Source organism: Paralichthys olivaceus, chromosome 23 (assembly GCF_024713975.1).
Source record: "Paralichthys olivaceus isolate ysfri-2021 chromosome 23, ASM2471397v2, whole genome shotgun sequence".
Taxonomy (NCBI): Eukaryota; Metazoa; Chordata; class Actinopteri; order Pleuronectiformes; family Paralichthyidae; genus Paralichthys; species Paralichthys olivaceus.
Genome location: NC_091115.1, coordinates 1,237,380 through 1,262,182, shown reverse-complemented (window position 1 = coordinate 1,262,182; position 24,803 = coordinate 1,237,380). Strand labels below are relative to the sequence as shown.

At 44.2% G+C, this 24,803-nt stretch overlaps 3 protein-coding genes and 1 long non-coding RNA gene across 4 annotated transcripts; 1 reads left to right on the top strand and 3 right to left on the bottom strand.

Annotated features, from left to right (window-relative positions):
• Positions 1–28: 28 nt before the first annotated feature.
• Positions 29–1,296, bottom strand: meig1 (meiosis/spermiogenesis associated 1). Its single transcript, XM_020110750.2, has 3 exons — positions 1,156–1,296; positions 602–753; positions 29–355 (listed from the first exon to the last, which is right to left on the bottom strand). Exons 2-3 carry the CDS (start codon positions 746–748, stop codon positions 227–229), a joined length of 276 nt encoding a protein of 91 aa, XP_019966309.1. The 5' UTR covers positions 749–753; positions 1,156–1,296; the 3' UTR covers positions 29–226.
• Positions 1,297–1,458: 162 nt separating this feature from the next.
• dclre1c (DNA cross-link repair 1C, PSO2 homolog (S. cerevisiae)) lies at positions 1,459–7,170 on the top strand. Its single transcript, XM_069519587.1, has 15 exons — positions 1,459–1,682; positions 2,059–2,110; positions 2,230–2,314; positions 2,400–2,459; positions 2,603–2,658; positions 2,746–2,847; positions 3,151–3,223; positions 3,365–3,505; positions 3,623–3,724; positions 3,828–3,964; positions 4,091–4,145; positions 4,270–4,358; positions 4,520–4,617; positions 4,883–4,969; positions 5,202–7,170. The coding sequence occupies exons 1-15, from the start codon at positions 1,574–1,576 to the stop codon at positions 5,930–5,932; spliced, it is 1,977 nt and encodes a 658-aa protein (XP_069375688.1). The 5' UTR covers positions 1,459–1,573; the 3' UTR covers positions 5,933–7,170.
• Positions 6,638–9,617, bottom strand: LOC138406751 (uncharacterized). Its single transcript, XR_011240114.1, has 6 exons — positions 9,485–9,617; positions 8,661–8,685; positions 8,448–8,480; positions 8,269–8,345; positions 7,516–7,582; positions 6,638–6,797 (listed from the first exon to the last, which is right to left on the bottom strand). It is a non-coding gene; the product is annotated as an uncharacterized lncRNA (long non-coding RNA).
• Positions 9,618–10,813: 1,196 nt separating this feature from the next.
• On the bottom strand, positions 10,814–23,197 carry cpm (carboxypeptidase M). Its single transcript, XM_069519589.1, has 10 exons — positions 22,984–23,197; positions 21,436–21,612; positions 19,546–19,643; positions 15,527–15,699; positions 14,326–14,425; positions 13,941–14,046; positions 13,574–13,741; positions 13,055–13,207; positions 12,367–12,515; positions 10,814–12,252 (listed from the first exon to the last, which is right to left on the bottom strand). Exons 2-10 carry the CDS (start codon positions 21,596–21,598, stop codon positions 11,989–11,991), a joined length of 1,374 nt encoding a protein of 457 aa, XP_069375690.1. The 5' UTR covers positions 21,599–21,612; positions 22,984–23,197; the 3' UTR covers positions 10,814–11,988.
• Positions 23,198–24,803: the final 1,606 nt, after the last annotated feature.

The window sequence follows — 24,803 nt, the reverse complement described above, 5'->3', positions numbered from 1 at the left end:
GGAATTGGTCAGGAAACAACTCATTAAATGTTGGTGCATGTGAAACCTTTTTATTCTGCGATCAGTGCGATGAAATGACCGACACCATCTCTGAGAAAAGTTCATTTAACAGACCGGTTCTGCAGGCTGCCACCAGGGGGCGACCAAGATGTTTTGGCTTCACTTTTGGGAGCCGCTATGACGTCCATCTTTACGTATGCAGATGATAGATCCTCAGAGGATGGAATTAATATGTGAAGACTTTGACTTTACGGACTTCTCGGTCCTGACATTCACGTTTCCTGCTGTAGTAATAAAACGTGTCGTCTCGGCGCTGGAGCTTCTTCACGAAGCCGGACTGCGGCCATTTGTCGACCTGAAACACAGACGAGAGGTTTGTTAATACTACATATTGAAACAACTTTAATAGACAATAGTTTTTCTTTTTGCTACAGATCTTAAATCTTAAAGAAAAAAGCACAGACGCAAATAATTGCCAATTCATTTTGATTTGTGCATTCATATATTGACCAACAGCACTAAATATTTCCTGTCCCACAATATTCCTGTGTTGTAAAACAATAACTACACCAGTCTGACACATTCAGAGAACCACATTTACCGCAGCCCCTTGTTTGACGTGTGAATACTCCACTTCATCTCTGTATCCTGCCAGCTGGAATCTGAACAGGTTCTCCACCTCCGCTGTCCATTCTCTGGCTCTGCTCATGGACTTGGGCTCGGAGGCGTCTTCAGCAGCACAGGACATGTCGTCTGGGAAGACATGTTTGTTACAGGTGCTTTAATTTCAAACCTTCCAGAGTCAAAAGACAGCAGACGTTTACTGGAGCGATGCAACAGGTTCAAACACATGAAGATGTTCTGACAAATAAGGTTTTCACGAGGGAGTATTAATAGTATTAAGAGTCACAGTGTAGTTTGGTGACATTTTCCCACTGTTAACTTTGTTAAATGAGCCAAACTGAAATAAAGACACATTCAATTGAAATGATTTGAAAACCAAAATGTTTTTCTGTTTGTGTATTTATCTGTATGCAGTTTAGTAACTATATATTTCACAAAATAATACTTTGTCTAAAATTAAGAAGTAAACACGAAACATTTACAGTTACACAAAAGTATTTGACACAAAACTCAGCATTAAGCTTCACTCACAGTTTCTTCTTCCGTGGTTTTTTAAGACAATAAAATGATTTCCTGTTGTTGGCGGTTACGTCCTGTCGCTTCTGCCGGTTGCCTGGTTACCGTGGACTTTCTTCTTCGACGCTGGAGGACGAGATTCCTGCAGATGTGGTGTTTGTGGTGAAATTAAAAAAGTTTGGTTTGTTTTTTATCTCGTCAAATGTAAAATAAATGAGAAACGTGTTTTTGTAAAGAGTCTGTGATTAACACGGAGCGAGGAGCCGCGCAGCATGAGCCGACGCTAGAGGGCGCCGGTTGTCTGAGCTGCAGGGAGGAGAAGGTGACGAAGAAGAAGCTCAACTCAGAGGGCGGGACCTTCAGTTGAGATGTTATCAAAACAACGTTTCTGTCTCTAATCTGAGCGGAAATGACGTAACAGTTCGTTGTAACCATGAGCTCGTTCGCAGGACGGATGAAGGAATATCCCGCGCTGTCTCTGGACCGGTTCGACCAGGAAAACCTCTTCTCCAGGGCCTACTTCCTGTCCCACTGCCACAAAGGTTAGCTGCTGCCGGCTAGCAAGGCTGCTAGCATCACTTAGCACCAGGTTCATTCTGTCTGTGAATCTGTCTGTGGCTCTGTCTGTGGCTCTGTCTGTGGTCCAGTCTATTGTTCTGCCTGTGGTTCTGTCAGTGGTCCAGTCTGTGGTTCTGTCTGTTCTTCAGTCTATTGTTCTGTCAGTGGTCCAGTCTGTGGTTCTGTCTGTTCTTCAGTCTATTGTTCTGTCAGTGGTCCAGTCTGTGGTTCTGTCAGAGGTCCAGTCTGTTCTTCAGTCTGTTCTTCAGTCTATTGTTCTGTCAGTGGTCCAGTCTGTGGTTCTGTCAGTGGTCCAGTCTGTGGTTCTCAGTCTGTCCTGCACTGTCTCCTCTGGCTCAGATCACATGAAGGGACTGAAGGGACCTCTGCTGAAGAGGAAGCTTCACTTCAGGTAAACACTGTTTCTGGTTCTGCCCCAGATTCAAATGATCGGATCATGTTCGAACTCTTTATTCTGTGTTTCTTATAATTATCTTCAGTCTGAATGTGGCCTCATGTTTCTCTTTACAGTCGGACAGTCAGACTCTACTGCTCCTTTGTGACCAAAGAGCTTCTGCTGAGTAATCCAAAGTACCATTTCTGGACTGACTACATTGTGAGGGTCCTCTTTGATTCAAGAATATATTTTTCTGTTGCTGTGGATTTCTGTCATTAACTGTTTGAATCAATGATGCGTTCAGGCTCCATTGGAGCTGGAGAGTCCGACTCAGATTTCTTTAGTGGACGAGGCCTCAGGAGAGGTAAGACTTGTTGCATCATATCTGTCTCTGTCTTTTATTCTGTCTTGTTTAAAGCCTTCGGTCAGACAGATGTAGAATGTCCTCCAGATGTTGCTGCATGTTCATTTTTGCTTTAACCGTCTTGTCTGTTGTTTGTGTGACAGAAAGAAGAGATCGTGGTGACGCTGCTTCCTGCAGGTCATTGTCCCGGCTCCGTGATGTGAGTGAAATCATTCTCAATCTCACTCTCAAATCTTTTAAAGGCCAAAGCATGACCAGGTTTGTGTCTGTGTGTGTCTGTGTGCAGGTTCCTGTTCGAGGGTTCTCAGGGAAACGTGTTGTACACAGGAGACTTCAGGTTCGCTGCTGGAGACGCGTCCAGAATGGAACATCTGCACTCCGGCAGCAGGTCGGTCGCTCGTGAACTTCTGTTCCTCAGATTAGACGTAATCGTGGGTAAAAAGGAGAAATGTTTACTTCAGATGTTAAACATTAAAAAACAAAGATGATGAAGCAAACTAGAAACCAACAGCTCAGAGAAAATCACCAGTGATGTTGAACAGAAGTGGAAACAGGAGAAGCAGGCGACTGTTTGCCAAATGAAATCATGGCGGCAGTTGATGAAATGATTTTTGTTTTTACAGTCTGACGTCAGCAGGAAGGAACGACCTGATGATTCTTAATGTTCACATCATTGTTCGATGCTTCACAGGGTTAAAGATATTCAGAGTGTTTATCTGGACTCAACTTTCTACGACCCGCGCTTCTATCAAATACCCACTCGAGTAAGTTTCTAAATCTACTGTGGGATCAGTTTATTAGGTACACTTAATTTAACCTTCCTTCACGACGGGGAGGACGTTCAGAAGTGTTAATAGATCATTAATACGAATCACATTAAATGGATTGTGTGTGTGTGTGTGTAGGAGGTGTGTCTGAAGGGCATCTCAGAGCTCATCGGTAACTGGATCAGTCAGAGTTCATATCATGTCGTGTGGCTCAACTGTAAAGCTGCGTATGGATACGAATACTTGTTCACCAACCTGGGAGAAACGTTCAACACACAGGTGACGTGTTCAAACATCAGACATCGCAGCGGAGCGGGGGTTTGAAACGTTCACGTTATAATCATCCGTTCATCACTCGATGTGTTACGTGATTTGTTGTGTTATTGTTTCATTCAGATCCATGTCAACAACCTGGGGATGTTCAAGAAGATGCCAGAGATCCTGAGCTACGTGACGACTGACCGCAGGACTCAGATTCACGCCTGTCGACACCCAAAGGTCCCATTTTAAACACGCACGTCAAAACATCCATAAAGTCAACACGTTGTCCTCTCCTGCCTCCTGTCGTCTTATCAAGGATCTTTAATGTGTGTGTGTGTAGGATGAGGAGTACTTACAAGGCAACAGGCTGCCGTGTGGTTGCACAGCCGGCGACGGGACTCGTCTTCAAATCATCAGCATCAAACCGTCGACCATGTGGTTCGGGGAGAGAACCAAGAAAACCAACGTTGTAATAAAGTAAGAGCAGTTTTCACACGTCTCAGTTTGTGGACATATATCTGAATTTTGTCTTCCTGAGTTTTATAATGTGACAGATTAACAATGATTTAAAGAATTGATTATATCTTTTATTTATTTTTTCAGAACAGGAGCCTTTTCCTACAGAGCCTGTTTCAGTTTCCACTCCTCCTACTGTGAGGTACATTTGAAAAGTCACTGTGACAAACAGAATTTCACTTTACAAATAAACATCGTATACCCGCTCCCTTTTTTTCCTTTGTCCACATGTTCACATTTCCAGTGACGCTCTTCTTCATTTCCAGCTGAAAGACTTTCTGACGTATCTTCAGCCCGTCAACATCTATCCCAGCGTGATCCCTGTTAATCGGACACTGGCTGAGGTCACACAGATGTGAGTGAGTTTTACAGCCACACCATAGTTTAAAAAAAAAATAAAAATCTTTCCTCTGTAAGTTTAAAAAAAAAAAAAATCTAAATTCAGATACACACTCAGATGTGTAAGATAATAAACTGAAGAATCAATAGTTTACCGTTGATTCTGTGTTTGATCAGGTTGAAGCTGATGTGCAGGAACCAATCTGATCAGCCAGCGTTTGTTTACAAACCTCTGGGAGTCCTGAAACGCAGCCGGATGGAGCGACCTACCTACGGTGTGACACACACACACACACACACACACACACACACACACACACACACACACACACACACACACACACACACACACCACACCACACACACCACACAACCCACACACACCCCCCAGGTGATACTTTCCAGGTCACCAGATGTTACTTGTTCCGTGCACAGTTTGAATTGTGTTGATCACGAGCTCAGTCTGAATCCAGCTTCATGTGATCTGTTCGTTTTGGTTTCACGTTGTAATTTAGGGACTAAAGAATTTTGTCTGTTCAGATTCTGGCAGCGATGACGACCTGTTTGACGGACTGGACCTGGCACCAGTGAGGAAGAAGACGGGGCCGGACCCACAAGTAAAAAATGGTGCAAATAAACTCATTTACTCAGCCCCCCCCCCCCCACCCCCACAGGGCCACGTTACCCTCCAGCTGACGTCCTCTGTAACTCCACATGCTGTCTGACCAGAGGACGAGAGATAATATTTAAAGACGGGGTTGAAGCTCCACAGTGTTTCCAGTTGTTCACATGAAAAACCTGAATAATCATAGATTTGATTTGTTTTTACTAAACTGTAATTTTCTTCATTTGATTTTAGAGACGATTAAGAGTCAGCAGGGAGCAGCGCCCCCTGTATCTGTGGATGAGTCGTTACCTCTGTCGGTCGCCGACACACAGCCTATAGCACGCAACTACATCGACTGCACCGAGTCCAATGGTGAAGAGGAAGATGATGAGGAGGAGCACGAGGACCAGGGGGACATTAAACTGATGAAGGAGGAGGTGACACAACCCCCAGTGGAAGAAGAGAACAAGATGGAGGGAGAAAACAAAGAGACGCCGAAATGGGAAGACTTCTTCACTGCTGAGATGCCGACCGACAGCCAGAACAGCCACTCACAATCCTGCTGCTCCAACGCCACCGCCTCCCCCGCCAAGGTGACCAGCTCACAGACGCCCGAACTGTTCAGTGACGATGAAGAAGAAGAAACTCCTGAAAACCACGAAGCCTTCAGCCTGACCCTGTCCGCCTCCTTATCCAATCATTCCTCCCAGAACATGGACTCGTGTTTCTCCGACACCTTGATCCTCCAGCGAGAACGAGGAGACGCCGGGACCAACGCAGGATCTCAGAAGCAAGAGGAGGACGGTCTGATCCTCCAATCAGAGCCGGAGGAGCTGTCACAGTCTCAGGCGTCGTCAGACTTTGACATTCCCTGCACGCCAGAGTCGAAGCCGCCACGACCAGACGAGCTGTCACAGCTGTACCAGACGCTGGCTTCAGGAGACGAAGACGTCATCAGATACGGAAGTAAGGGCTTTGCTTGACTGAGATGAAGATTCCTCCATGTATGTGGATGGGACATGAACCAAACCAAAAAAAAAAGAACAAAAAACTTTTCTCAGGGACTAAAGCTTTCGTTAAATTTCTTTTTTTTTGTTAATCAGGTTTTCGTCCCTGTTTGTCTGTTTGTACACGAGATGACTCACAAAGTACTGGACATTTCACCACGAAACTCGGTGGCAGGATGTGGTACTGCTCCGGAAAGAATTCATTACAGTCTGGTGCGGATCTCCTCAGGGAGGTTGTTCCTAAAGAAACTGTTGAAAAACTAAACTCCTGGTTCCACCCCCTGATCCAGATTCGCCCCAAAATGAAATAAATGTTCCCCGACGTCCTTCCACCGAGTTTCATGTTGATCCGTCCTGTAGTTCTGACGTAATCTTGCAAACCAACAGGGATGAAAACAAAACCTCCTCGTTGGAGGTAAATGCTGATTAGTTTCCTGTCGAAGGACCAACAGCTCCACTAATGAGCGACCGCAGCCTCCGCCATGTTGGTGATAATCATCCGAGTGAGATTCAGTGGAACGGCTGCACAGCATGCAGCAGAGCACGCCAGCAGAAACCTCCCAGAGGAGGCGTCAGCACCGTGCCGCCTCCTGGAGCTTCACAACAAACCGTCTCGGGTTTGTTTCCACGTCCTTGAAAACACACAAGTCTGTGAGCGGGTCGTCAGGGCGGCCATGACAGTCTCTTACAGAGGACGCAGGGAGACGACGTCCTCCACTGCTGCCGGGTCACATTTGAAACTCCTGATGAGACCGAGGGTGTGAAAGACGCCTGCAGGGATTCATCTGCTCCTTCCTCTCCATCGACAGACGTCATCCCTCCATCGCCGATGTGTCGCACGCTGCAGTTCACGTGAAGAGAGAGAAGACGACAAGTTCATTTCCAAGACAAAGTCATTCTTTAAAACTGATTTCATTTGTTGTGACGAAGAAAACGATGCACTTTACTCAAAGACAATGTTATGGTGTTTGTCGGAGCTGCTTTAAAAACACGTGATGTAATCACCTCGTTACGTTTTCACTCGTCTGGTTTTTAGTTTGCAGGATTACGATAAAACTACTGAATCGATTTCCATGAAATTTAGTGACGGAGAGATGAAGAGTGATTCTCATGTTGGTGCAGAGATGCAGGAGTTTTGTTTTTCTCTTTCTTGAAAACTGTTCTTGATTTCTCTGAATGATTCACGGATCCTAAAATAAACCTCATATTCTTCATCCTGTGACCTTTCTCTCTACTGCCCCCCCCCCCCCAAAAGCTTGTACATTTACTCCATAATATAATTTATAATATAGATAACAACAATTTGTGTCAATTAAACTTAACGTATAAATAATCTGCAACTAATAATGTTTACCAATGAATTATGTACAAAAGGGAAATTCTCAAAAGTACTCACACCACAATATTGTTCTTTTGCAGTAGTTGAGTAAATATACCTTGTTTGTAAAAAATATTGGGCATGAGTCTTTAACTGCTGACAAGACATCACAGGTCTAATTAATGAAACACACACACACACACACACACACACACACAGCATGCACACAGCATGCACAGACCTGGCTGTTCATTAGAAACCGTTCCCCCACAGCGGTTTCCTGAGGGACGACAGATCTCCCTCCGTCTCTGGGGGACGATAATCTCATTAACATACATGTGATGAATTAGAATAATAAAATATAATAATACATACACACAGTATTGATACACGTGTTAGATAGAAAACACCAACACACACAAACACTTGTACAGTTCCCATGCTCTTATGACCCTGGAGATTCAACAGGAAGCTGAGGCTGTGTGTGTGTCTCTGTGTGTGTCTCTGTGTGTGTTTGTGTGTGTGTCTCTGTGTGTCTCTGTGTGTGTTTGTGTGTGTGTCTCTGTGTGTGTGTTTGTGTGTGTGTGCAGGATGTTGGATATCCAGTACTGTTCTCTCGTGTGCACACGCTGCCTCATGCAGAGACGGTAACTAAAGCAACAAAACCACAAACAAACTTAAATAAACAGTTTTGTCAAAAGAGTCGAACAAAGACCAGGAACCAGAACACGTCCGCAGGGGCCCTGTCCACCTCCCATCTCTACTAGAATTCACCTAGGGGGCAGTAGTGAGGTGGTGGACAATGAATGCTAAAATGATTATTTACATCTAATACAAGAAAAAAAGGTCACGTTGTATTTTAAACTTTACAAATATACTCGATGACCAGAACTGAAATAAAAAATAAATCTAACACGTCTTCAGTTTTCCGAACATTTAGGCCACATCCCATAAATAATAAATGCATATAAATGTGTGTGTGTGTGTGAGTTACCTCTTAGCGCTCCAATCTGTACTTGAGGAATGTTGCTCAGGTCTGTCGGTAAACCCACATACACACCTCCATAGTTTCTGACACACACACACACACACACACACACACACGTTATTTTTCACAATAATTAAGTATAAAACACAAATGTAGCCTGAAATTTAAAAGAATGAAAGACTCACTTTCGTTTGTCGTCTTCAGGCAACTCATTTGATCTGTCCACACACACACACAAACACACACACACACACACACACTCTGAAGTCAGAACATCTAAGTACAGCAAACATCAGAGAAAGGTCAAATGACAGTGACATGATTTAACATTAAATGTGTTTGAAAATGTGTGTGTGTGTGTGTGTGTGTGTGTTTGTGTGTGTGTGTGATGCACTCACGCTTTGGTTGGAGACTCAGCTCGACCTGATCACAAACAAACAGATGAACGAGAATCAATCGTGAGTTAAATCCTTGAATTGACTTTGATTCAAAGTCAGTTTCTTATGAAACAGCCTCAAACCAAGAAACAAAAAAACACAATAAAGAAATGAAAGAATCAAAACAGTCACTTGATGTTGATGTTGTTACCATGGGAACACTGAGCCTTAGAAATGGGTTTCATAACTTCATTTGTAAGCATTTATCTAAACAAGGTTATAAAGTGCTTCACAAGATACACAGCAAAAAAAACCATGAACAACAATTAAAGATTTAGCTTTGATTTAAGATTTGAATTACTTTAATTGTTCTTCATGGTTTGGTTTAATCCTCTGAGATGATTCTGTAAAAGATTGATGAGTTTAAACCTCAGGTCCCTAAACTTGACTCATTATATTCATCTAGATCCATTAATTATTATTATTATAATTATATTATATATATATTATTCTATGAGAATATAAAAAAACATCTCATCTCACAATGTTAAAGAAAGAGATAAAAACTGTGGATCCACACCAAACGTTTACGAGTTCTTTCTAGAGTCTTCTTGACATTTTGAAGGTTTTGCCTGAAGGGGGCAGTAGAGAGAAGATCACAAAATGCAGAAACTGAGAAGGGTTCATCTTCCTGGGAGCATGACTCTGTACTAACCTGAAGGTACGTGTATGAAAATAAAAGCACTTCCGTAAAATGATTTAAAAAACCGGAGGAACATCAACAGATTAAAAGTCTCTTCTCTCGTCTTCAGGAACTTTGTTTTGAAGAAACTCGTGTCTCTCACCTGCTGTGCTGAACCTGCTGCTGTCGTCGTTGGTGCTGGTGCTGGTGGTCGTCGGGGAGGAGTTCCCACAACCCATCTCTCCTCCGACTCTGAAAAAACCTCGGAGGTGAAGAAAAGAAAGAAACAAAAGAGACAGAAAGAGGACGAGGAGACAGGAGAGGGTTTTTCCTTCCTTCACTCAGTTTCTGTCTCCTGGAGCTCTCAGCGTGGAGGGAGGATTAAAAAGACGTCAAGAGAGGGGGGGAGGAGGAGAGAGAGGGGGGGGGGGAGACGGAGGAAACTGGAGGAGAGAGAGAAGCAGGGAGTTCACTCCTGCTGCTGAGGGAGTCTCTCCTCTGTGGTTTTCTCAGAGTCTCGTGGTTTCAAATCTCAGTTTGAAGGACGAACATCAAAGTCGGAGAGAATCGATTTGATTGGTGCATTTTTGCATCATTGAAATCAAAGAGATCAGAAACAAGAACAAACGTTATCGTGGGTGTACTGCAGCCAGCCACCAGGGGGCGATAGAGGTGTTTCCGCTTCACTGACACTGTCAATTACAGAAAACACAACGAACGAGCGATGGTGAAAAGTCAGAGCAGGGATTTATTTTCTCGGAAACAACGAGGTGGAGCTGTCACTGACAGGAAGTGAGAGAACGTGGGAGTCGTCGTTTACAAAAGTCTCCGTTTCCGTTCGTCCAGATTAAAACACAAAGTTCTTTAACTCAAACGAGACCAAAGGACACAGGACGTTTTTTGTCCTAAATACGAACACACTTTCCTAAAATGGGCTGAAATGAGTTCTTCAAAATAAAATGACATGTTGTCAGAGTGATGAGCTTCATGCACCAAACATCAGACTCAAGAAGGTCTGAGGTTTTCTCCGTGACCTGCAGTCGCTCCACGTTCAACACCAAGGATCTTTATTTCATCTCTAAACATTGCTGTATGTTGAGCGGCGATGATGTGAAGACGATGAAGGAATCTCCGCTGACGCCGTCTCGCTTGAATAAAAAGTTTATTACAAGAAGTTCAGCATCAACACAAACACTGCAGTCTGCCTGGAGAGAGATCCAGAGCCGCTCACAGCTCCGACTCCTCGTTTATGTCGGGAGAGTTGTCGTCGTAATCTTGAAAAAACACATCTGGTTCACCCGATCTCCCATTTCCTCTGAATTCGAAACAGATACTTGGCGTCAGCTCAAATTAGATCTTGACCTATAGACCTGATGCTCACACTTAGGAACCTAAAGGCACATGGACCTCCAGGTTATCACGGCCTGTGGACCTCGACACATAATCAACTCCCGTCAGAGATAAAATCAACACATGGACTTTCAGACGCCACAACATCGAACACAATTTAATATCAAACAGTAGAAAAGTATAAAAACCTGAAGGCCGCTGAGTTTCTGAGCCGAGGACGCACGCTGACCTCTGACCCCCCGTTATAAACAGGAATGACAGCTGCTGTCTGAAATATATATTCTGTGTATAAATACTGCACGTACTGTGTACAGTCGTCTCAGTTCACATCTGTGAGTCTGCTTCAAAAAGAAGCTTCAGACTTATTCAAACTACTTTTACTCTCATTTTTCAATGTGTACAAGTACTTTGTTTTGTCGGATAATTATATTTAAAGTTATGTTTCTATAAGTTGACAGTTTATTCGTGATCAAGCTAATTCCTTGATATTCAGGAAACATTTGTTTTTCATCATTTACTCAAGTAACGTTTGTTTTAAATGTTCATAACTGTGTATTTTCCTGATGTGCTGCAAAGCTTCTGCCACCAGGTGGAGCCTTTGAGTTACTTTTAATCTTACTTCTCATATTTTCAAATAAATTCTTTTTATTCATGTTCATATCAGTTAAATATTCATTATCATTATTATATCTTTTTGGTTATATGATTTATTCAATGGACATAATTGTGTTTCCTTGTGAATTTAAAGTGAATTTAGTTTCAGTGTGATTTTATCAATATAAAAAAAGCACGTTAGAATCAATGTGAGCAACAGAATCTGTCGTTGTGCTTTAAAGTGAGAAACTTTTTAAACTCAGAGAAACACAAGTTGTAAAGTTTGGATGAATCTGCATCTCAGCATCCGTCAGACGTAAAAACCACCGGAGGAGTGACTGTGATGAAACAAGCAGGAGACTCTTGTGTGAACTCGTCTGATGACTCAGACACCAGGAGCTCGGCCGTCGTAAAAATCTAACGCACCTCAGAGGAGTTCAGACGCGTGTCGGTCACCAGGATCCTTTCTGACGACTTCACGTCCTCATCTCTGGGTTTAAACCTTTTCTGGCCAATGTTCTCTTTCAAATGTACACGTGTGCTTTTTCCCCAATTTGTTCCTCAGCGTCCAGCGGCGACCGCTTCGTGAGGACGCGGGGGACGCGACCTTCGCCACTTCCTGTCGTGACCTTTGCTTTTTGATCCAGCCTCGCTCACCCTGGTGACAAAGCTGAGGGGGTGAGAGGAAAACCTGACCAACGTGTTCTTGTTGTTCGATTCTCTTCAGTCAGTCACGGATCTGAGCGCCGCCACAAACACGAGCCCCGCACTCAGCCCCGTCCATGTGGGCCTGGTGATGGCGCCGCTTCCCTCCAGGTTTAACGTGTAGTTGCAGGTGGGGGTGGGGGTGACTGTGGTGAGGTTAGCCTGGGTGGAATTAGCCTGGGCGCGTTGTAGCAGGAAGTCGTGTTTCATGGCGGAGTAGAGGTCGGGACCGTACGGGACGTTAAGAGTCTCCGTCAGAACCTTGTGACCCGGGTACGTCACCTGTCAATCAAAGAGACCAGAGTGTCACATGAGTGTGTAACTGTAATGAGCAGAGTTCTACCACTAGAGGTCACTGTGTGTGTGTGTGTGTGTGTGTGTGTGTGTGTGTTTTACTGTGAAGCTGTAGTTTCCAGGCAGCAGCAGCCTGAAGTATTCTCCGTGTCGGTTGGTTCTGAACGGACACTTGTTCTTACGACCTTTGACCTCCACAAGTGCATTCTGGACCGGCACCCCAGAGCCGTCGAACACGCGACCTTTGACCCCTGAACACAAACAGATGACAGGTGTGCAGTCAGACAGAGAAAGACGGACAGAGACAGTCGGACAGAGACAGACAGACAGAGACAGACAGAGACAGACGGACAGAGACAGACAGACAGAGACAGACAGACAGAGACAGACAGAGACAGACGGACAGAGACGGACAGAGACAGACAGACAGAGACAGACAGAGACAGACGGACAGAGACAGACAGACAGAGACAGACGGACAGAGACAGACAGACAGAGACAGTCAGACAGAGACAGACAGAGACAGACGGACAGAGACAGACAGACAGAGACAGACAGAGACAGACGGACAGAGACAGACAGACAGAGACAGTCAGACAGAGACAGACAGAGACAGACGGACAGAGACAGACAGACAGAGACAGACAGACAGAGACAGACAGAGACAGACAGACAGAGACAGACGGACAGAGACAGACAGACAGAGACAGTCGGACAGGTGTGGAGACAGACAGACAGAGACAGACAGACAGAGACAGACGGACAGGTGTGGAGACAGACAGGTACTGACCCAGGTGGACCTGCTGGATGAAGGCCAGCAGCGACTTCCTGTTCTCCGCCCACAGAGCAGGAAGTTCTCCGACTGGAGGAAACTTACAGCAGGAAACTTCCAGAGTCAACTCCAGACACTGAGCCCACACATAGTTGTAGTCCTGCATCCCACCTGACAACACACACAGTCACAACGTCAACACCAGACAGAGAAACACAACTTTAACCACACGTTGCTGTTCTCTTAGTTTCTCCTGGATTTCATCTGCAGGTCACTTTGTTTTGAAGAACCTCTGAAGATAATTCAGCTCCTGGTAAAAACCTCCTGAACATCTGGATCTCAAGTGTTAAGAGTAACAAACGTGAGCAGCAGCTGGGCTCGCGGCCCCTCCAGGACCATATTTATCATTCAGCTGCTTTATTCTGTCGTTTTTACGGATTGAATCCGTCGCTCCGGCTCCTCAACGGAAGACAACGTCATCAAATTCCATCTTTTGTTTCTGTTTTGATCGAAAAACCCTCGGGGGCAGAGAATGACCTTTCAGAGGATACCACTGGTATCCGTTGGTGATGCCGTCCACGAATGATGCTCCGTCGCAGCTGTCCCCCCGGTGCATGGAGCCGTGGTTGTGGGAGTACACCTTGGCCAGGTAGACAAACACGTCGTCGTCAGGGGCGATGCTGGCCCCGCCCACCTGCTCGCTGCCTGAAAAACACAGACGTTTATCAAACGTGACGTCGCCCGTTGGTTTGTGAGCTGCTGCTCTGAAGCCTCAGTTTGACTTTTCCTTCAGCGCCATCTTGGTTTAAAGAAAAAGCCAAAAACTCATCTTAGAAAAATGTGTGTGTGTGTGTGTGTGTGTGTGAGTGTGTGTGTGTGTGTGTGTGAGTGAGTGTGTGTTTACCCCCGTCACTGCTGTCGTAGGGGTAACTGGCCACCAGAGCTCCTCCATGAAGATTTGCAGAGAGAACGAAAGTCTCAGTCTCCAACCAGCCAATCACAGCCCGGACCTGTGACGCATCACAGCCACGGAACATTTTACTCCAGACGTGACGTTCAATTAAAAACAACCTCAGCTGACATGAGCTGATCCCAACACGTGTTGCTGAATCTTTTATAATCTTATTTCATGGAATGTTTGGGCAAAGTACAAATAACAATTAATACAGAGATGAATCCAAGTTAGTCACAACATGTAGTTTTCCTCTTTGATCGGATTTGTCTGACGCTTCTGTTTTAACAAGTTCATTCTAATAATATAGAATTAGTTTTTGTGACTCATCACCGACCTCGGCCTCGCTCTTCTCGTCATCAGGCTGCTGTTGCCGTTGGAGACCAGCAAAGGCGTCGGGGAAGTTCCTGTTCAGATCGACGCCGTTATGGTTGAACCTGAAACAGACGAGACACGTGAACGTTTACTGTTCACACACACAGGGACTCTTCATCGCCTCCTGCTGGAGGAGTTTTACACTTTATATCCCGAAGTAAATCTGTAGCGGAGCCGAGAATTCAAATCGGTTTTATTTCAATATTAATAAATCACAATATACTGAGTCTCAGACCACACACACACACACACACACACACACACACACACACACACACACACACACACACAATATTTACAGCATGTGAGTCAGGGACCTGTTTTTTTTTTTCATGGGAAGTGAGCAAATACAAATACACAGAGTTTACAGTACATTAGAAAAAGTCAAAACACTTTTAATGAGACACTTAAGATGTTTTTACTTAAGACTTCAATCTGTGTGAGATACTGATCTACAGTGCGTGTGTGTGTGTGCGTGTGTGTGTGTGTGTTTCCTGCTCATCAATGCGTTGTGGGCGTTGGAGCGTCGGATGTCTCGTCTTTAAGTATTTAAAGTCTTATGTTGACATGTGGACACACACACACACAGACTGACATGATGTATTGTGTTAAAACCTTGAAGCAGCTCTCTGGAAGTTTCTCAGGAAACAAACCTGACGCTGCAACTGTCCCACAGATAGAAGTACAAGTATATACATATATACAAGTACACATATGACACATGAATTTTCCGAGTTCCCATCTGTTGGTTTATGAAGTAAAAATAATTTTCCATCATCTTCATTTTAAACATCTGTCTCCTGTCCTCCTTTAAAAACTCGACGACTCGTGCGACACTTGGAGCCGGAAACATTTAAACGGGAGGCAGAGTGATGTCATCGCTCGGAGTTAAACACAAACAAACAACCAACGTAAACACACAGGACGACTTCGACTGCAGGTTGATAAGAGTTCAGTAAAACCACGGTGACGTCATGAGGAAGCTCAAAGTCTCTGAGGTTCTCAGACATTCTTTACATTTCAGGAACAGCTTTTACCTGCTGTTCCACTGGACTCTGTGTGTGTGTGTGTGTGTGTGTGTGTGTGTGCGTGTGTGCGTGTGTGTGTGTGTGTGTGTGTGTGTGTGTGTGTGTGTGTGTGTGTGTGTGTGTGTGTGTGTGTACCTGCCCTGGTTGTACTGGCAGTGAGTGCCAGCCTCGTTGAAGCCGTCAGGGTTCATCGTTGGGAGGATGTGGATGCGAGTGCTGTTCAGCAGCTGCAGCGACCATGATTCATTGCTGCGGTAACCACGCACCAGGTCGTCGATGAGCTGGAGCAGCAGCACTCGGCCGAGAACCTGCACAAACACACACACACACACACACACACACACTCGGGTTTATTTCCTGGAGACTCAGCCTGAACTCAACCAAGTCTTCACCCTGTAATTAGTTTTTCCTTCTTTTTATTCAAGACCATTTCGAGAGTCTCTCAGTTTGAGCCGGACTCAAACTTTTTTTATGCTCTCACTCGAAACACTGCTATTAATCACAATCCTGCTTGTGTTTAGATTTGCTCTGCTTGTGCTCAAACTCTGCAGATGTTTTGTTGCTTCAGCTCTTCTCCTCTTGCTAACACTGCTTCTGTGTTCGTGTGAAACCTCTGCTGTCAGATTCCGGTCTTGGACTTGAACACGTCTGTCCAAATTGCTCGACCAAGATGTTTTGAGGTGCGGCGATCACGACTGACACTGCCTCGCCCTCGTTGTGGCAAACTCACTATATACATGTGATTAGAGAGTAAGAGCGGACATTACAGGCACAGGAAATCTGAGCGCAAGAGACAAAACATCTGAGCTCAAGTGCACAGTTTGACAAGCTGAGTGAGTCTAAACACAAGCAGGGACTGAGTGAGTTTCAAGTGCAAGCGGTTAAAATATCTGAACATCAAACTGAGAGTTTATTGTAAATAGAATTAACTCTGTTTATATTTGTACAAAGATAAATCTACTTAAAAGTGCAGTGAAGTTTTCTCTGGTTAATTTGATTAAAACTTGAGTCTTTTAAAATCTACACAAACTAACACAGACGTGACAGGATGTCTCTCGTCTGTATTTACACACAGAGAGAGAGAGAGAGAGAGAGAGAGAGAGAGAGAGAGAGAGAGCGAGCGGGGGAGGAGGTGATGTGGTGAGTCAGCGAGGAATCGAGAGATGAATCAGACACTGTTTTCCTCAAGGAAGAAGAAAAACTCTGTGAATGAATGAAAACCTCAGGAGGGAGAAAGAGAGAAGGGTGGGAAATGTACACACACACACACACACACACACACACACACGTTTGGACTCGCTCTGCCTCCGGCCATCATTTTGTTTTCCTCCATCACTCGTCTGAACGGTCTCTCCCTTTTCTCTCTCTGCTGCCGTCACTCAAACAACACGCCCGTTTGTTTTCCTTCGCTCGGGACCTTCAGAGGAATTTATTATCTTCAATAAATCATTCAAACCAACTTGTTCCTGTGACGAACAGGTCGTGTGTGTTTGTTCCACACGTGATGTGTCGACGTATCCCAGGATTCATTGTGCTTCGAGACAAACGGAAGAGAACGAGATGACGGTGGCGGCAACTGACGAAACCAGAATATCCGATGTTTGCACTTTAAAACACAAGAATCAGCTTCAGCTCAGTGAAACAGCGGATGATGATGCACAAGACAAAAGACTGCAGCTTTGTTGCTAGGCGACAATGGTAGAAATAAAACAGTCGCCTCTCCAGTTTAGTTCAAACTTGTCGTAGTGTTAATAAATGAAAGTTAATGGACTTCACTTCTATAAAACTTTAGAACAAACCGATGCCAGCTGACAGAACTCAATACAGAGTGAGTTCGTTTTTAACTTGGTATCAGAATCAATGAATCAACAGTGACATCAGTGGTGGGAGGAGTTTAGACGACAGGACGGAACAGCGTTGTTTACGTCTCCGTGCATTAGAGTGAGTGCAGGGCTGGTGGGGGCGGGGGGGGGGGGGGGGGGGACGATAGAAGCGCCGCAGAGACACTAACAGAGTGAGGTCTTTGGGAAAATACAGGAAACCTGGCTCGCCCTCATTTCCTGTCGGACACACACACACACACACACACACACACACACACACACACACACACACACACACAGTGTCGACAGGTGGAGGACAACTCGCTAAATCGTACTTTTCACCATCATAGAATCTTCTGTAACTAAGCAACTACAACCAAACCAACACACACACATATATATATAAACAACTACAGAGAAGATGTGACCGGGTCCTGGCAGCCGACGTTGTTCACCGTGTTGGACCGACTGAAATTAGCTTGTTCGCTGTTGCAGTCGTCGCCTAGCAACAAAACTACGAACGAAAATATTCTTGGGTGGATTAAAGATGTTGAAAACATGATTTTCGTGTTCGGCTGAGCAGCAACATTCAGAAACCTCTGAAAAACCTGTTTGTCACTGAAGTGCAATGAATCATGGGATACGTTGGAGCTGGAAGGACACGTCTGGAGGAATTCTCGTTTTCCTTTAACGAGACGTCGCACTTCAAGCTAACATTTCATAACTTCTCTTTTTTTCCTCTTGAATATGAGACGAGCTACTTCAAAATCTGTCCACACGCACTCCGTCCTCACAAACTGCAGGAAACCTCTCCGAGTACAAACGAGCCTTGTTGGTAACGACGGCTTCGGCCCGAAATAAAAAGATTAAAATATAACGTAATCTATCTCCGTCACTGTCGACACGTCTCAGGCCCGATGACACGTCTCGGTGTAAACGAGGTCATTAAGTTTGGTCGCCAGCGTCGCAGGAAATAAACTCAAAGTCATTTTTGTGGGAACTGCTCACGTAAACACACACAACAGACAACGATCTCTGCACGACACCTTTTTCAGCTTTTCCACCGAGGCTACATTCCTGCTGTTAAGTGTGTGTGTGTGTGTGTGTGTGTGTGTGTGTGTGTGTGTGTGTGTGTGTGTGTGGACGCAGTGAAAAGGCCTCTTTCTGGAAGTTTTCCTCTGAACCGACACACTCCGCTGACTGTGTGTGTCTGTGTGTCCAGGCGTTACTTCGTCTATTTAAGGACATTTCCACTGACTTTCACACTCACACACTCACACACACACACTCACACTCTCACACGCAGTGCGATCAGCCGTTGCCTGTTACCACGGTAACCAGATGCTGGTCGGTGGTCTCAGAGTTTCCCTGACACTGCTCTTAACAGAGATTTGATCACATTCATTCTATTTTTTACTTCACATTAGTTTAGTTTCATCAGAAAAAAAAAAAAGAAAAAAGATTAGATTATAAATTTGCTGAACTAAGAACCGATGGTTGTGATGTCATTGAATTATCGAAGGCGGCGGTTCTAAAGTTTCGTCTCTGATTTTTCCCACCGTGATAAGTTTCCTCCCTGTTTCCTCAAAGTCACCACGTTAACGGAGCTGGTGTCAGGTTGTGAATCTGGAGCAGCTCAAACAATCACGGTCCGTCTTCGTCAGAGATACAGGAAGTGATGACACCAAACATCAGCTGCACAAACTCACAAGCTGCTCAACTCTTCCTGAAACGATCTGGAGAGTCTGGATGTGAGAACGTCGGAGAGGAACTCCTGAACTCTCCTGGTAGAAACAGACGGAACACTCACAGTGTTGAAGTTTCTAACACGTGACGGACGAGAAACTGGAAGAATTTAAATATGTGCGGTCGAAGAAGAGGAGTCGTACACGTGGACGATTGTTCGATATAATAATGTTGTTCACTTGGTTTCACTGAATCTGAAGTAAAGTGAACAGGAACAGACGTTTACCTGAGTTTCTGCAGCAGCTGAGAATCTTTCCTGTCGTTTACTTTCCTGCTGAATACATGAATCAATACATTTGTTTTCTAATGTTGACTCAGCGCACTGTCCGTTTGCATCAGGATAACACACACACGCACACACACACACACACGCACACACACACGCACACACACACGCACACACACACGCAGTCTGTCGTCTGAATACAAAAGTGAGAGAGTCTGACTTTCAATGGCTTTTGTTGATCTCTTTAGTCTCTTTTTATTCCAGCTTCCTGTCGACAGGGAGGGGCCCTGTTGTGTGTCTGTGTGTGTGTGTGTGTGTGTCTGTGTCTGTGTGTGTGTGTGTGTGTGTGTGTGTCTCACCTCGTTTCCATGCATGTTGGCCACATATTTGAACTCTGGGATTCCGAGGGTGTGACTCCGAGGACTTAGACCCAGAACCAACACCCACAGCTTCTGACCTGAGAGACGAGAGGAACTCAGTGTCAACGTTCATACATGTGACATGTGACATGTGACACTGTGTACATCTGGTTTGTTTCTCCTGAGAATAATATTCTCTCAAGCTGTGACTCTGTGTGACACTAAATTAACTGCAGTAACGTTGTTGATCACACAGAGCTCCAGGTTTAATGTCCTCAACCTGTTGGACTACAGTGTCCCACAGTGTCCCTCAAGCCTTAGAGCTGAAGCTTCGTTCACGACACAGGATCTTTACATTGATTTTACGCTCGTCAACACATTTTGGAAGTCGCCAACGAAACCTCGAGATCGGAGGCTAACCGGCGTTCGCTCGGCAGACGCTGACTGTGTTAGGTCTTCATCCAACACATTTTGTGGAAATCTGATTTTGCGTAATACTGATGACAAACGTTCTGTTGCTACAGTCGAGGTTTGGCTACGTTTGGAATTTCATGACGTGTTTTAGTTTTAGTGTCATTAGTTCTGCAGGTTTTTAACCTCAAAGCACAAAAACAATTAAAACTCTGCTGATGATGGTGCGTTATTGTCAGTCACTTAGCAACAGGATCATCACACACACACACACACACACACACACACACACACACACACACCATGTTTGGTGTTGGTTTTTCAGAGAAGCAAAAGTTTCCATGCATGAACACATGTGTCAGAGCAGCAGATGAATGAATGAAGGAGTGCAGGCCTCAGCACGTCTGAGACACACACACACACACACACACACACTCACACACACTCACACACACTCACAAACACACACACACACACACACACAGGTCTGGACGCAGGCCAGCTGGTGTCCTAGATTAGCTCAGATTAGCTCAGTGTGTGTGTGTGTGTGTGATTAGCCAGATTAAGTCGTCCCAGATTAAATTAACCTCAATTTGTGGTCCTGTTATATGATCCCAACACCAACAGCCACACACTCGGGCACAGTCATGGTTGCTATTGTCACTGACACCTGATACTTTATCAGTCAGTCATCTTGTGTGTGTGTGTGTGTGTGTGTGTGTGTGTGTGTGTGTGTGTGTGTGTGTGTGTGTGTGTGTGTGTGTGTAAATTAAACTTCCTCTCTCTATATGTTTCCTTTAAATTTGCAGGACAAAAACCATTTGTGTTGCAAATCACATGTTGTCGTCAGTGTGAGTCACATTATTACTGAGAACATCTGGAACCTTCTCAGTGAGCGAGCGGACGTGTCTCTGAGGTTTCTAACACGTGTCGGACGTGAAACTGGAAGAACGCAAATCTCTCAGGACGAAGAAGAGGAGCCGAGCACGTAGAAGACGAAGACGTCCACTTGGAAAGACGAGGAGGCTCCAGATCTTTTGGTGATGAGGGCCGACGCCAACGACACAATGATCTTTCCGCAGCAGAGCTCGTACTTCTCTGGACACTTTCTGAAAACGTCCTGAGCTGATGGTGGCAGGCGTACAGAAGCGTGGTTGTCATGGTTACAATATTAAATATGCAGTAAAGCGTACGGGACGGACGTGGTTCGGTTACGTGTGAGGACAAAACGACCAGGTCGGGTTCAGCAAGAGGTCGGGGTCTGAATTAAAATAATTCATGTTCATGCTGCGGACCGGAGGAAAGTTCACCGACCGGTGATTCCAAGAAACTTTGATTGTTCCCTCATACCTGGAGAGAGATTTTTATATTTTACGTAAGCGAGCAGAGAATATTTCCATTTCTTTCTAGCATTAAATGAACTGATTAATAATAATACTAATAATCATTAACGAGTAAAGTGATGTTGAGTAGCAGCACCTCTGACGGACTGGCCGATGCTGTACAAGTGTGTGATGTCGGGGTTGGAGGCAACGATCTGGAGGAGGTACTGCTCGACCTCGTTGTTGTTGTGGTAACGGAACTCCAGCGACGAGGCGGGGGAGAGGATGAGGAAGGGGAGGAGGAAGAGGAGCGATGACATCACTGCAGCGTGGCCTGTAGGAGGAGAAAACAAAGAGTGTGAAAAAAACGACAAGAATAACAACTGAATGTTCGTCAGGTTAACGTGGGAAACTCGTTCTTATAAAGACGAATGTATATTAAATATTAGATTTATTGTCGGATCTCGAATCTGATTGTTGCTCATTTAGTCACAATTACTTTTTTAATGCGAAACCAAATGTGTGAACAAACGTTTTTCTCTTTTCTGAGGATTTCATGAGTTTTTTAAATAAAAACACTGCCTGAGCAGTTTCTCTAAGAATAAACACATTTATGATTTATTTATTTGTAGGATGGTTTAATCAGTTTGTTAGATCTTTGTTTTTATTAATTATCAAACAGTAAATCAGGCAAAATATGTTTTTTTTTTGTTTCCAAAGTTTCAAACATTTTCTAATTTACAGAGAAAATGTTTTTTTCTCGTAATTCCTCCACATGAATCTGTTCATCAGCGATCTGCAGTATTTTGATGGTTGATTGTTGAACCAGTTTCCAGCCTCAGATCAGATATAAAGAAGTTTTTCCTGTTTTACACGATGATGATAGTGAACGAGGTATTGAAGGAATGGAACATGAACATAATCCATCACAGCGGCTGAACCTCTTCGTGCTGCGGCCTCCTGTTCAGCCTCTGAGGAATTCAACTGTTGTGATGTGAGACAGTAATTGAAGGTGTGAGCAGCAGTTTGTGGCGTCTGAAGGTCCCTCGACCAACTTTCTCAGAGTTTGTTCACTTCACTAACTCGTCAGCGTCACTGTCAGAGGAGCTGCGGACGACTCGCTGAAACGCTGTGAGAGCTTCAGCTGCTGCTTTAGTTTGAGTGTGTTCAAGTTGATTTATTTACTTCACCTGATTAATTCACTTTTATTTCTGAGCTCATCGACTTCGGTTATATCAACTTCTCATTGGAACTTGAGTTCGTTGTTCAGTTATTGTCTGAACGTCTGAAAATGAGTCAGTATAAAATGATCCACATCAAATATGTGACCGTGACTGAACTTTGCTTTATTTTGCTTTTACAGGTAAATGTTTAACTAGAGTTGTTTAAGTTACATTATTTAAAGTTTTACAAAGCACTGAAAAAAGTATTTTTAGTTTCTTCTAGTTTAATGTTTAACGTGGATGTTCCTTCTTCTCCTAGAGAACAGTTTTTAATCATCTACACACTTTTAGTTTGACTTTGTTCATCTTATGATATAAGGATAATAAAGCAGATCAACCCAGCGCAGGAATGTTAATGTTACAGATGCTGCAGAGAACAACAGGTCATTCAGTGAAATACTATTAATATCACAGGTGAGTGTATAATATAGAAGATTATTGATTAGAATAAAATAACTCGTAAAGTTATCAGTGTCTCTCACCTCCAGCACGTGACTTCTTACAGACGAACGTTCCTGAAGAAGCTGTTCGATCGATTCGGTCGATTTCTGATCGACAGCAACCGTCACACGTCGAACCTGTCGGTGGATCATCGAGCGGAACCGAACAAAACCGAACCGAACCGAGCGGAACAAACCGAAGCACGAGACGAGTCCGCGTCGCTTCTTTCAATGAATGTTAGTTTTACATCAGCGGCTCTGCCGGTCTGTGAGGGGCGGAGCTTACTGTGTGTGTGCGCGTGCGTGCGTGCATGTGCGTGCATGTGTGTGTGTCTGTGTGTGAGTGTGTGTCTGTGTGTGTGTGTGTGAGTGTGTGTGTGTGTGTGTGTGTGTTTTACCTCCTTCACATTAAACTTCTAACTTCTGATCAACAGAAACGATTTAATTAAAAATAAACATGATCATTAAAGATGTAGAATTTCTGCAGGAGAAGTTTTGATTCGTAGTAAAAAACCAAAATGGACGCTAACCTTTTCCTTCAACGTTGAACTTTCAAGAGCACAAATATAACTTCAACCCCTCCAGAGGTGGAGGAGGAGGAGGAGGAGGAGGAGGAGGAGGAGGAGGGTGGGCTCTTTGCAAAGGTTGCAGACCTTGTAGGGTGTCGGATGTTTGGTCCTTCAGGAGGTTGTAGGAAGGTTTTAAGGATCCTTAAAGAGAATGTGGGACTAATTGAGAAAAGTTGCATGGCTGTGTTCACTGAAGATGTAGTAGGAATCTCTGAGGAGGTTGTAGAAGTACACACTGAGGTTCAGGGTCCTTGAGGAGAATGAGAGCGTCCTGGAGGAGGTTGAACAGTGAGGGTCTCTGTCCTTCAGGGAGTTAGAGACGCAGAGGAGGTGCTTGGGTCTTGAGAAACTGTCCTTCAGGAGGTTTTATGTAAATGTACTGTTTTTTAATCCTAATTTAAAATGTTTAAAACTTGTTAATATACTTATAATAGAGTTTTGTGGCATTTACAGCTAAAATCAGCAGATTTCAATCAAGTTTTTTATGGACTTTTAAATACTGAACTTTGTTGCTCAGTATAAAAAGACAGTGACAGATAGAATGACACTTATTCATCACATCAGAGTCTGACAGTCACATCATATTCTTAATATATTGATTGAATTTTACTTTGAGGTTTTCATACAAACCGTATTTTGGATGATTTTTAAATAAAATAGTAAATTAAAGAATTGTTATTGAATCTAAACAAAGCTGCTTGATTCTCATCCTGTGTTCAACTTTAAATGTCCATTGACAGATACGGGGGTTCATGTATTTTGTAAGAATAAAAACAGAAAGACAGATTGTGACAGAAAGTGTTTGTGAAACTTCAGACTCTGACTCCACGTAGCATTTCGGCGCCATCTCCTGGCTGCAGCTCTAAACTACAACACATCAAATTTCATCACAACCCAAAATAAAATGATATTTTTAAGGCACAATCTTAAATATTCACTTCTACTTAGTGGCACTGTATTTAGAGGCTGCACTTAAGTACTGGTAGTAAATACATGAGTATATAAATAGAGGCTCTGGGGTCTTTGAGTCCTTGAATACGTTGTAGGAGTCCATGAGGACATTTGAGTCCTTGGAGGTTGAAACGTTGCGTCAGTGAAGAGGTTGTGGGCTCAGTGAAGAAGCTCTAGAAGTGATTGTGGAAGATCTTGAGGAGGCCGGAGGTGCCTCTGACAAGGACGCGGGGTCTTTAAACAGGTTAAGGGTCCTTGAAGGATGTCAGCACAAAGGGTTGGGTTCTAAAGGGAGGCTGCAGGAGGCCTTGAGTAGGGAGTGGTTTTGGAAGGATCTCCAGA

Bases quoted from the DNA above. Each gene is read 5' to 3' on its own strand.
- meig1 (XM_020110750.2), bottom strand. From the start codon at position 748: ATGTCCTGTGCTGCTGAAGACGCCTCCGAGCCCAAGTCCATGAGCAGA. The intron at 356-601 runs GTAAATGTGGTT...TCTGTGTTTCAG, and splicing joins ACGTCAAACAAGGGGCTGCG to GTCGACAAATGGCCGCAGTC.
- dclre1c (XM_069519587.1), top strand. From the start codon at position 1,574: ATGAGCTCGTTCGCAGGACGGATGAAGGAATATCCCGCGCTGTCTCTG. The intron at 3,224-3,364 runs GTAAGTTTCTAA...GTGTGTGTGTAG, and splicing joins TCTATCAAATACCCACTCGA to GAGGTGTGTCTGAAGGGCAT. The intron at 4,618-4,882 runs GTGTGACACACA...TTGTCTGTTCAG, and splicing joins GATGGAGCGACCTACCTACG to ATTCTGGCAGCGATGACGAC.
- cpm (XM_069519589.1), bottom strand. From the start codon at position 21,598: ATGTCATCGCTCCTCTTCCTCCTCCCCTTCCTCATCCTCTCCCCCGCC. The intron at 14,426-15,526 runs GTACACACACAC...CGTCTGTTTCAG, and splicing joins TGCCAGTACAACCAGGGCAG to GTTCAACCATAACGGCGTCG. The intron at 13,742-13,940 runs GTAAACACACAC...TGTGTTTTTCAG, and splicing joins CTACGACAGCAGTGACGGGG to GCAGCGAGCAGGTGGGCGGG.